The 13,277-nt window shown below is 45.4% G+C and overlaps 1 protein-coding gene across 6 annotated transcripts in view; it reads right to left on the bottom strand.

Annotated features, from left to right (window-relative positions):
• Positions 1 to 13,277, bottom strand: part of LOC138755891 (anion exchange protein 2-like) — a 356,627-nt gene that overhangs the window by 216,706 nt on the left and 126,644 nt on the right. For 5 of the 6 annotated variants that reach the window (XM_069922672.1, XM_069922674.1, XM_069922670.1 and 2 more), the window contains one exon: positions 8,155 to 8,303. In XM_069922672.1, the coding sequence (XP_069778773.1) occupies positions 8,155 to 8,199 (45 nt within the window). In that variant the 5' untranslated portion in view covers positions 8,200 to 8,303. Of the gene's footprint in view, positions 1 to 8,154; positions 8,304 to 11,962; positions 12,219 to 13,277 lie in introns of those variants that run through there. The other variant, XM_069922669.1, reaches the window with a different exon arrangement.

Here is a 13,277-nt window from a genome sequence, read left to right as displayed (position 1 = left end):
AAAAGCGGGGAATTATAGGCCGGTGAGCCTTACATCAGTAGTGGGCAAAATGATGGAATCCATTATTAAGGATGTAATAGCGGAGCATATGACTAGCAGAGAAGGGATCGGACAGAGTCAACATGGATTTACAAAAGGTAAATCGTGCTTGACAAATCTATTGGAATTCTTTGAGATGGTGACAGGTAAAATAGATGGGGGAGAGCCAGTGGATGTGGTGTATCTGGACTTCCAAAAGGCCTTCGATAAGGTCCCGCATAAACGACTGTCTTCCAAAATCAAGGCTCATGGGATTGGGGCAAAGTATTGATGTGGATTGAGAACTGGCTGGCAGGTAGAAGACAGAGAGTTGGGATAAATGGCTCGTTTTCTGAGTGGCAGGCGGTGACCAGTGGGGTGCCACAGGGATCTGTACTGGGACCCCAGCTGTTCACAATTTACATTAATGATCTGGATGAGGGGATTGTATGTAATATCTCCAAATTTGCAGATGACACTAAGCTAGGAGGGGTTGTGTGCACGGGAGAGGGGGTCAGGAAGCTCCAGTGTGATTTGGATAAATTGAGGGACTGGGCAGATCCATGGCAAATGCACTACAATGTGGATAAATGTGAGGTTATCCACTTTGGTAACACAAACCGGAGGGCAGATTACTATTTGAATGGCAATAGATTAAGAGATGGGGAAGTGCAGAGAGACCTAGGGGTACTTGTACATCAGTCTCTGAAGGCGAGCATGCAGGTACAGCAGGCGGTTAAAAAGGCAAATGGTATGTTGGCCTTCATATCAAGAGGGTTTGAGTATAGGAACAAGGATACCTTACTGCAGCTGTACAGGGCCTTGGTGAGACCCCACCTGGAGTATTGTGTGCAGTTTTGGTCACCTTATCTAAGGAAGGATGTTCTTGCAATGGAGGGAGTGCAGAGGCGATTCACCAGGCTGATACCTGGAATGGCAGGAATGACTTAGGAGGAAAGATTGCACTAATTGGGATTGTACTCGCTGGAGTTTAGAAGATTGAGAGGGGATCTCATAGAGACCTATAAAATTCTGGCAGGACTGGACAGAGTGGATGCAGATGGGATGTTTCCCATGATGGGAAAATCCAGAACCCAGGGCCATGGTTTGAGGATAATAGGCGGAGGAGTCACGCGATGGAGTAGTGGCCGGACGGTGAACTCCAGCCCTCTCCAGAAAAGTCGGGAAAAACAAGAGAAAACACAAAGGCACAGAAATAAAAGTTACAGAAAAGTGAGTATAAAGGTGGAAAGAAGATGGCGACAAAAAAAGAAAAGTCGAAAGCAACGGTAAGAAGAGAGGAAGAGAAGACAAAGGAGGAAAAAGGTGAAGGCCTTACCTGTCCGAAGAGGCCCGCTGCGGAGAGAGAAACCCGCTCCCTCAGGTCGGTAAATAATGGACTACAAAAATGGCTCGCAGAGCCGAACAAAAGTGCGCAAACGCGCATGCGCGAAGTTTCGCGCATGCGCGATGCGAATGAAAAAAAACACACCGACGGGAGGGGGGACCAGCTGGGGAGTCGATCTCCACAGCCGGCAACGACAGCTGCAGAACACCTGCAGCAAGAAGAGACCACAGAAGACAATAGAAACAAGATAGAAGAGGAGGAAAGGGCAACAAAGAAACAACAGATGGTCAACTCAGAGGAAGAAGAAGAGGAAGAGTATGGTGAAATAGAAGAAGAAAAGAGAGGCAAGGTAAAGGATATACTTGCTCTTATTAGAGGATACATGGAATCATTTAAAGAATGGCAAACACAGGAATTTAAGGATTTAAGAAAAAGAATAAACAACACAGAAGAGAAAATAATTAAAATGGAGATGACCTTAACAGAAATGGGAAAGAAAATGGACAAGATGGAAGAGCGGGCAGTAGCAGCAGAAATGGAGGTAGAAGACTTAAAAAAGAAATTGGAGAAATCTAATAAAAAAACTAAAGAGACACAAGAACTACTAGCTCAAAAAATAGATACAATGGAAAACCATAACAGAAGAAATAACATAAAGATAGTGGGCCTTAAGGAAGATGAAGAAGGCAAGAATATGAGGGAGTTTATAAAAGAGTGGATCCCTAAGACCCTAGGATGTCCAGAACTACAGCATGAAATGGAAATAGAAAGGGCACATAGAGTATTGGCCTCTAAACCACAACCACAACAAAAACCAAGATCTATTGTAGTAAAATTCCTAAGATATACTACAAGAGAAAAGGTACTGGAGAAGACAATGGAAAAAGTAAGAGAGGGCAACAAACCACTGGAGTATAAAGGGCAAAAAATCTTCATTTATCCAGATATAAGTTTTGAACTCCTAAAGAAGAGAAAAGAGTTCAATACAGCAAAGGCGATTTTATGGAAGAAAGGGTATAAATTTATACTAAAGCATCCAGCGGTATTGAAAATATTTATTCCAGGACAGCAAAACAGACTATTCTCGGATCCAGAAGAAGCACGAAAATTTGCAGAACAATTACAAAAATAGACTGAGGGAGGAAGACGGGTAATGAGAGTTAAAATGATCACGACTGATATGTATGTGGGTAAAGACAAAAATAGACTGAGGATAATAGGCAATCCATTTAGTTCCGAGATGAGGAGGAATTTCTTGACCCAGAGGGTGGTGAATCTGTGGAATTCATTGCCACAGAGGGCAGTGGAGGCAGGTTCATTAAATATATTTAAGAGGGAATTAGATCTATTTCTTCAGTATAAGGATATTAAAGGTTACGGAGAGAAGGCGGGGACGGGGTACTGAACTTTAAGATCAGCCATGATCTCGTTGAATGGCGGAGCAGGCTCGAAGGGTCGAATGACCTACTCCTGCTCCTATCTTCTATGTTTCTATGTAAGTCCTCTTGCCTTATATTCTACTCAAGGAAACAGTCTGTCACTATTCACCCCATCCATACCTTTAATTATTTTAAAGACAATAAGATCCCTCTCAAACCACAGTGATCGAAGGAAAACAAGCCTTGCATAAATATTCCTGACATAAAATAATTTTGGATTCCCCCTGACACTGTCTGCCTAAGCCATCTCTTTTAGCCCTCCTGACGATGCCCCTCGAAGGTTCCTCTGGAACCTGCCTGCCGATATCTGATGTACAGGTGTTTGCCTTCTTTTCCTATCTGATCTGTGCCTTGATCTCTCTTGTTAACCAGATTCCTTCAGCTTGTCATTCCTTCCCTTTATCCCACAGAGAATATGTTCCTCATCGTGTTCTCAAACCCCCTGCCCTTGGGCAGTTGTGCTTTTACCCTTAAACACTTGCATCCAGTCAATTATTGCTAACGCCTGCCAAACCAAGATGAAATTGGCCTCGCCCCAATTAGGATTCTAACCTGAGGACCAGTGTTATCCCTTTCCATGACTATTTAAAGCGAATGCAATTGTGGTCCCTGGTCCCAAAGTGTTCCCCCTCCCGATCCCTCAGTTACCCGCCCAGCTTCATTCCCCAGTACAAGGTCTAACACTGCCCCTTCCCCAGTTGGCGTGTCCATATAATGCTGAAGGAAGTTCTCCTGGATACACCAAACAAAGTTCACCCCATCCAACCCTCTAACCTAACACTTTGGCATTCCCACTCAATGTTGAAATCACTGACAATAACAGCTAGTTATTTTTACAGACCTCAGCAATCTCTCTATATAATTGATCCTCTTGCTCCCAGTGAACGATAGAAGACACCCATCAGGGTGACGACTTTTTTTGGTTCCTACTTTCCACCAACGCTGTTTCACATAATAGTTCTCCGGCAATTTCCTCTCCAAACACTACTGAGATATCTTCTTTGATTAGTATTACAACTCCCCACCTCTTTTCCCACTGTCCCCAACACACCTATAACTACAATTACACATTCACCCACGTCTCCGTTATGGCTACAACATCCCACTGTTCTGTACCAATCCATGCCCTCAGCCTATTCGCTTTCCTTGTCGGGTTTCTGGCAATATAATAAAGACGAGGTTTACCCGTTCACCTTGATGCCTGTCCTCTTCCATCCTGTTCTGCTTTAGCACTCGCCTTAACCTTTTCACTCCCTAACTCTCCATCTTGGATCCCATCCCCTGCCAAAGATTTTTCTTTTTAAAACATTTTTAGTTATTTGATAGAGAGAATATTACATCCATATATGGTTTAGATAGTAATTAATTATTAGGTTTTACACAATACAGTACATGTTATGAGTCACACATTAATTATACATTGCCTTATATCATTCTCAAAATAAAAGTGAAATATCCTGATGAGAATTTCACCTCATCTTCTAATTCCGAGATAAACATTGTGTAAACTAATTTAAAGTCACCTGGATGAAGCTGTCAACTCTCCCCACCAGAATATCGGTTCTCCTCCAGTTCAGGTGTGACCTGTTCCTCTTGTGCAGGTTACCTCTGTCCCAGAGGACAACCCAGTTGTTTTAAATCTGAACCTTTCCCTCTTGCACCAACTGTTCAGTCAGACACCCACGTGTCCATGGGCTTTCTCCTGTTCTCCCTCCCTCTGGTGGGTGGCACTGGGAGTCATCCAGAGATCACTACCTTAGAAGACCCACTTGATTAGTAAAGGCATCGAAGGGAATGGGGAGACGACCTTGTGCTCCCTGTCTTTGCTTTGCAGGACTATTCCATTCCTAAACTATGTCACTGGTACCAATGCGCACTACAGCTTCTGGCTGTTTGGCCTACCCTTGAAGAATGCTGTGGACTCGATTAGAGATGGCCCTGACCTGATTAACTGGGAGGCAACATCCCACCTGGAAGTCTCGATCTAGATCACAGAATCTCCTATCAGCCCACTGAGGACTGAACCCCTTTTCTCCCCCCCTTCCCTCTGAGCCAGATGATGCCAGAGACACGACTCCTATAACTTTGATCTCCCCAATAGTTTTCAGAACAATCTCTCTGTTACTGAGGGGGATGGCCACAGGGGATTCCTGCTCTCTCAGACTGCACCTTCTACCTTTCTGAATGGTCCCCCAGCTTCCCACTGCCTGCACCTTGGGCAAGACCAGCTCACTAAGGCTCTTATCGACAACATTCTTGTCATCCTGTCTGATCCTCTGTCCAACCAGCTCCTCGATCTGGTCAGTCAGGATTGTGTTTCCCACAAGGACTACCCCTGACTCTCCATCTCCTGCAAGAACAGCTCTGCACTAACCACTGAAAAGAAAACCAATGGCGAGCCTTTCCCTTACCTTACCCTCTGTTGATGTGCAGACTCTACCTGCCAAAGCCTCTCACAGTGGTCACTCCAAAATGGCCATGGTACTTAGCTTACTCTTCTTTTATTGGCTGCTGTGATTGCAAAGAGCCAATCACAATCGAGCTGGTCCTCCTCCAAGCACTCACTCAGATGCTCTCTGGACTCGCTGTCTAAAAGCAGTGCTACTTAACCAGTGGGCCATGGCCATCCAATGGGCCACAGCCTGTTTCATAAGATCGCAAGACAAAGGATCAGAAGCAGGCCACGAGGCCCATCGAGTCTGTTCCGTAAATCTACACTAAGCTAATCTACACTAATTCCAATTTTCGGCCTTTTCCCCATACCTCTTGATACCCTCACTAATGAGATACTGTCTTTTTCTTGTTTAAACACTCTCAGTGATCTGCCTTCCACTGCTGTATGTGGCAGCAACTTCCACAGATCCACGTCCCTCTGACTAAAGAAGTTCTTCCTAATCTCTGTTTTATATGGATAACCTCTCATTTTCAGACGATGACCCCTTGTCCTCGATTCACCCACCAAGGGAAGCATCTTACCTGCATCCTCCCTATCTAAATCTTTCAAAATACGAAATGCCTCTATTAAATCTCCTCTCATTCTCCTATACTCCAATGAATACAACCCAAGAGCTGTCAAACGCTCCTCGTACGTTAACCCTTGCATTCCAGGAATCATCCTGGTAAATCTCCTCTGCACTCTCTCCAACAATATCACATCCTTTCTAAGATAGGGGACCCAAAACTGCACACAGTATTCCAAATGAAGTCTCACCAGTGCCCCTAGAGCCTCATCAACACCTCTCTACTCTTGTACACGATTCCTCTTGAAATGAAGGCCAACATAACATTCACTTTCTTCACTACCAATCCCACCTGGTCATTAACTTTAGGTTTCCCTGCACGAGGACACCCAGGTCACTTTGCACATCCGACGCCTGAATTTTCACACCATCTAAATAGTATTCTGCCTGTTTATTTCCACTGCCAAAATGTACAACTATACATTTCTCAATGTTAAATCTCATCTGCCATATTTTTGCCCAGTCTCCTAATCTGTCTATCTCCTTCTGCAACTTTACGATTTCTACTGCACTTCCTACTCCGCCACCTATCTTGGTGTCATCCGCAAATTTGGCCACAAAACCATTCACACCACAATCCAAATCATTAATATAAATTGTAAACAGCAGGGGCCCCAAGACCGACCCCTATGGAATACCACTAGTTACAGGCAGCCATCCAGAACGGGAACCCTTAATTTCAACCCTTTGCTTCCTGCCTATCAGCCACTTTTCTATCCAGTTTAATAACTTCCCTGTAATTCCATGGGCCCTCATCTTATTTAGCAGCCTAATCCCGCATCGGACTTGTCAGCCACAAACGAGCCTGCAGCTGACGTGCCCTCCATAAATCTTCGTCCGCGAAGCCAAGCCAAAGAAGAGAAGATGCGGCACCTTATCAAAAGCCTTTTGAAAATCTAAATAGATAACATCCACAGCCTCCCCTTTGTCTATCCTACTTGAGATTTCTTCAAAAACTCTAATAGGTTGGTCAGGCAGGATCTACCCTTTAAAAAACCAGCTGACTTGGACCTATCCTCTCATGTATCTCATACTTGAGGATCGACTCTAATATCTTCCCCACCACCGACGTCAGACCAATCGGCCTATAGTTTCCTTTGTTCTGTCTCCCACCTTTCTTAAACAGTGGAACCACATTTGCGACCTTCCAATCCTCTGGAATCTCTCCAGAGTCTATCGATTTCTGTTTCCGTGTGGGTCTTTAAAAATGTTAAATAAAATACTTTAAATTAGATAATGATGTGTTTCTTGCAAGGCTGCCTTTGACTTGAAAATATTGCTCAGTCATTGCCACTACTGGGCCATGGCATGTTAGGCTGGAAGCCAGGTGGGTCTTCAACTGAAATATGTTGAGAACCACTGGGTTCCCGCTCCCGCTCCTCCAAGCACTCTCACTAACATTTCTCAACCACGACACAGCCCAGACAGGGTCTCAGATTAAATCTAAACTAAAAGATGGCAAAACCCACCAGGATAGATCAAAAAAGCTGGCGATTCCTGTTAATAAAAGGATCTCAGTCTTTGCACAGTTCCCTATATACCCAAGACTTTCCAAGTTACAAAGAAGCTGTTGAGAATTCATTGATAAAGAAGCGTTGTGATGCCACGGGCAGCAGCAATCCACCGCCAACACATCAATTAGTGAAGGGCAATCAATGCTGACCCCAGAAGAAGAAAACTAAACCTCAGAGTGGAGAGAATCTGAAGCTGTTCCTTGGAGTGGTTCAGGTAAAAGCTATTTCAAGGTTATTTGGTGAGTACATGAGGTAGAAACAAACATACATCTATTGCGAGGGTGTGAATGAGTCAGGGTCAGATCCATCCAAATCTGTGTTTGGCCTATGCCCCTCTCAACCTTCCTACCCATCTAAACATCTTTCAAAGGTGACAATTTTACCCCCCTCCCCTTTATAGCTTCCACTGGCAGCTCATCCCACATACCCATCACTATCTGTGTGGAAAAAAAAAGTTGCCCCTCCTGGTTTTATAGACTGTCCCTCTATAAAATCACCCCATAGCCTCCAACACTCCACAGAAAGAACCCCAGCCAGACTCTCCTTGTAACTCAAGCTCCTCCAGTCCCAGTTGCATCCTTGTGAATCTTTACAGTTTAATGCCATCCATACGATAGGTCCAAGTGCGGCCTCAGCACATTTAGTAGCTCTCCGCCACAGAATTTCTGGGGTTATTTTGGGGGAAAAAACTAATGAATCTTAATCCTTCATCAAACACTGTCGGAGCCATTGTCTGCTTCTTCTTTGGAATCACAAAACCACAGTCACCAACAAATCAAGCAATGATAGACTGGAGGAAAGTTGTGCACACTTACACTCTGAGCAACAATGTGAAAGTCAGGTGAAACCGGCAAATCCATGGTATCGCCTCTGGTGTAGCTATTCAGCACGGAGTTGAAGATGGTTCTTTTTAACCCTTTTCCTTTTCATGCAAGTTCAGGGAATGTCTTTGGGACAGCATAACCTGGAAAAAAGATTCAGGAGAAAGAGAATGTCACTTTTCACATTCATGTTCATTTTAATTTTTGTAATTATTGTTTAAAGTGACGTTGATAGTAACATGAAATGAGCCCCGTCTAGCAGTGGAAAAAGCACCTCCAGTTTACATCTCCATCTCCCGTCTGCTGCATCAACCAGTGTCTGTTCTTCTCTGTTGCTTCACTCTGTAACGTCCCCAAACTGGACATTCAGCCCAAATCAGCTCTTGACGGGTTTCCCCCTTTTATATACATCACCAAGCCCCTTCACTTACCTTTACACCAGATCCCGTGAATCAGAATCAGAATTTATTGTCATGAACAAGTCACAAAATTTGATGTCTTTAACTAATAAATATTTGGACCTCAGTCTAAATCCTTCTTGACTCGACCCACTGTCCCTCATGAGAAATCCTGCTCTGAACCTCAAGTGTGTCCGCTGCTCCGGATTCCTCCATCATCAGGAGGAATCATTCATTAATGGAGATTTGGGATGGAGCAGAAAAGACTTTGAAAGTGGATTTGATGGTGCACTGATCTGCTTCGTTACAAAACTAGTGAACTAGTGATGGAGAATTCAGATCTCCCTGTGCTCAGTCTGAGAATCTCAAATGCTTTCAAAGAATGACTGCACCGGTGTCTGTGAAGCTAGAAGTTTTAATTAGCTCAGAAACCAGCTGTGTGTAGCCAGCACGTATGCATAAGAACTAGGCGCAGGAGTCAGCCATCTGGCCCATTGAGTCTGCTCTGCCATTCAATGTCTGATCTGGCCGTGAATTCAGCTCCACCTACCTGCCCGTTTCCCCATAACCCTGAATTCCCCAATGATGCAAAAATCTAACTCTTGCCTTAAATATATTTAATAAGGGAACCTCTACTGGTTCCTTGGGCAGAGAATTTCACAGGCTCACTGCTCTCTGGGAAAAGCAGTTTCTCCTCAACTCCGTGCTAAATCTAATCCTCCGAATCTTAAGTCTATGTCCTGTAGTTCTCGTCTCACCCAATAGTGGAAATAACATTCCTGCCTCTATCTTATTTATCACTTTCATAATTTTATAGTTTCTATAAGATCCCATCTCTATAAGACCATAAGACATAGAAGGAGAAATAGGCCATTCAACCTATCGAGACCACCACACCATGTAATCATGAGCTGATCCATTTCCCACTCAGCCCCACTGCCTGGCCTTCTCCCCAGAACCTTTGATACCCTGGCTAATCAAGAACCGATCAATCTCTGCATTAAATACACATAATGAACTATTCTCCAGAACTGCTGGTGGCAAAAAATTCCACAGATTCGCTGCCCTCTGGCTGAAGAAATTTCACTGTATCTCTTCAATCCTGAAGTTGTGCCCTCTTGTCCTAGACTCTTCCACCGTGGGAGACAACCTTTCGACATCTACTCTATCCACACCTTTCAACATTCAAAATGATTCAATGAGATCCCCTTCATTCTCCTAAATTCCAACACATGCAGGCCAAGAGCCGTCAAACGCTCCTCATGCAATAAAACTTTCTCAGTCTTAGAATCATCCTTGTGAACCTTCTCCAAACCCTCTCCAATGTCAGCACATCCTTCCTTAAATGAGGAGTCCCAAACTGCCCACAATCCTCCTCGTGAGGTCTCACCAGGGCCTTGTAAGCCCCAACATCACATCCCTGCTCTTATCTTCTATTCCTCCTGAAATGAACGCCAGCATCGCATTCACCCCTTATTCTTCTGAATTCCAGTGAGAACAATCCCAAGCAACTCAATCTCTCCTCAACTCCGATATCAACCTGGTGAACTGCTATTGTGTGAAACACAAAAGTATACAGATCCTGTGATTTAGTAAAAACACAGTAAATGCTGGTGGAACTCAGCAGGTCTCACAGGGCCCAGAGCAGGTAAAGATACATAACCAATGTTTAGGGCCTAAGCCCTTCTTCAAGGTGTGAGCAGAAAGCAGGCAGAAGCCTGAATTAAAAGGCTGGGGAGAAACCTTTACTCATACCTTGATGCCCATTCTTCCCTTCTCCCCAGCCTTTTAATTCAACCTCCTGCCTGCTTTCTGCTCACACCTTGAAGAAGGGCTCAGGCCCTTTACCTCCTGTGGACGGTGCGAGACCTACTGAGTTCCTCAAGCTTTTCTGAACCTCTATTGTGCGTCACTCTGTTCCTGCACTAACAGGGAATGGATCCTTTTACCCTCAGAAATGTTCCGGGAAGAGGGAAAGAAGAGCAATAAATGCTGGATTTACCAGGAACAGCCACTACCTGAGAATTAATTTAAAAACCTGTAGAGCGGCCTGTCCGACATCACGATCAAAGCAGAAACGTTATCAACAATAAATCAAAGAGATACAAGAGAAGGAGGAAACAGGCTCAAACAATGGATAAACTCCTGGTAGATTGCTGAGGGTGACTAGCCACGGTCAATCTTCCAAGTTCTCTTCTGTCAGATGCAATTCCAAGCATTGAATGCAGTTACTGTATCTATTTACACCTGTGCAGACCCCCCCCACCGCCTCCGCCACACCCATCTTCGGTTGGACAAATACAACCCAATGAAACAGCGTCCTCCGGCCCTTGGGACAAAACCCACAACCAGACACAGGACAAGTATTCATCTATACAAATAAATACATGAATATGAGAGTCTCGGATGGTTAATGTGAGCAGATCCTTTGGTCATTCAGCATTCTCACTGCCCGTGGGATCTTTGCATAAAGGATAATCCAGAAAATTATAGCCTGGTGACCCTCACATCAGTGGTAGGGAAACTATTTGAAAAGATACCTAGGGATAGGATTTATGGTCAGATTAGGGACAGTCAATGTAACTTTGTGAGGGACAGGGTCATGTCTCATTTGATTGAGTATTTTGAGGAGATGACAAAGGTGTTTGATGAGGGTGGGGAAGTGGGTGTTGTCTACGTGGGCATTTGGCAAGGTCCTTCGTGGAAGACCGTTTCAGGAGGTGCAAATGCATGGGATCCATGAACTTTAGCTGGCCCATCAAAGACAGAGGGCAGTAGTGGAAGGCTGTTCAGGAAGGAGGTCCGTGTCGAGTCGTGTTCCACCGGTGTTGGGCCCCTGTTGTTTGTGATAAAAATGAATGACTTAGATGAAAAAGTAGGTGGGTAGGTGACTAAGTTTGCTGATAATATAACAATTGGTGGAGTTGTGGACAGTGCAGCGGGGTTATCGAAGAATACAACAGGATCAGTCACAGAGACGGGCAGAGAAATGGCAGATGGAGTTCAATGTGGACACGTGTGAGAGGTGGCACCTTTGGAGGTCAAATGTAAAGGGAGTGCAGAAAGTAAACGATGGGCTATTAACAGATAATGTTCAAAGACAATAAAATATAGGAGCAGTAGGCCATTCAGCCCATCGAGTCTGCTCCACCATTCCAAACCAGCTTCTCTTTGTCTGACTGTAAGAGGTGCTTCAGGCAATTTCTGCCGATGGCGAATCTATCTGTCTGCCTCACAGCAAACAAAAACCAATTCCGTGTAATACTGCACTGTCTTTATTACATGACAAAAAATTGAAACTCCAATCCCAGCCTCTGCACAAGCCCCCCCCTCCACCCCCCAAAGACTGAGCCAGTCCCTCGGAGGGAGTCAGCCTCCCCAAGTCTCACACCAACACTCTTTACCTGCAGCGTCTCACTCTCTCTCTCTCTCTCTGTCACACTCCCCAGTGTAACGGTTCACACTCCGGCCTTCAGATCCTGACACCCGTAATCAAACAAGATTCTGTGGCAGTCTCACAGGAAGAGCTGTGGGTCCGTGGAAGGTCTCTGACATTTGCAGTTACCGGGACGGAGCAGAGTCCTGCTGCAGTTCAGCAACAGGGCTCACATCAATGATCCATGGCCTTTCATCACAGTCAACAAAGTTGCACACTAACTTCAGCTCGCAGAGGAAATTGCAACACTGCTGAATGCAATTGGCACCCTCCCATCCCCCTCCCTCACTCCACACAATCCTGCCTTGCGGCCAGGATTAGAGCAGGGATGAGGATGGGAAGTCGGGGAAACTGGAGCTGGGGGGGGGGTGGGAGGGAAAGAGAGACAGGGGAAAAGAGGGAGAGAGGAGAGAAAGAGGGGGGTGCAGAGAGAGGGGAAAGGAGGAGAGATGGGGAAGAGGGGGAGGGAGAGGGAAAGGGAGGAGAGGAGAAAGAGGGAGAGAAGAGAGTGGGGAAAGGGGAGGGAAAAAGAAAGGGGAGGGGTGGAGGGTGAGAGGGAAGAGTGGGGAGATAGTGAGGGGGATAGGGAGAGAGGAGGGTGGAGAGATGGGAGAGGAGAAAGGCTAGAGAGAGGTAGGGGAGAGATGGAGGGAAGAGAAAGGGGAGAGGAGGGGAGGGGAGATGGGGGGTGATGGGAAGAGAGAGGAGGAGGGGAGAGTGGGGAAAGGGAAGAGATGGAGATGGAGGGGTGGAGAGGAGTGAAGCAGTGAGGAGAGATCAGGGAGAGGGGGGAGCAGAGACAGTTTTATTGGTCAAGCTCAGCCACAAGAAAGGAACTTTATCCTTTTGGGGAATGCAGTACTGGTTCAACGTGACCTGCACACTGGAGAACCCAAGCATCCCCACTCACTCTCACTTACACCCAGCTGTCCAGACAGGCATGTGGGATGAGCCAGGAATCACTGTAAAACTAAAAGGGAACGGACCCTTTTACCCTCAGAACATTCCTCAACAACCTATTCACAAACAAGGCCCTGCTCGCAGCTAGATCGGGTTTTAATGTAGAGCCCAGGGAACTGTAACGCAATTGATAACAACTTGAACTGAGATCAGTTACTTAACGTGGAGAGTGACTAACGAGGTGAAAATCGCTCCCGCTGAGATGGCAAGGTCCATGTATTTCCATATCCTGCAGACAGGGTGAAATGTGCACTTACCCCAGCCCCTCGCGGACTTCTCAACTAGCAGCCACTCATGTGGAATAATAAGTCATGTTCAAAAGT

This window comes from Narcine bancroftii, chromosome 2 (assembly GCF_036971445.1).
Source record: "Narcine bancroftii isolate sNarBan1 chromosome 2, sNarBan1.hap1, whole genome shotgun sequence".
NCBI classification, from domain to species: domain Eukaryota; kingdom Metazoa; phylum Chordata; class Chondrichthyes; order Torpediniformes; family Narcinidae; genus Narcine; species Narcine bancroftii.
This window is presented reverse-complemented; position numbering and strand designations above follow the sequence as displayed.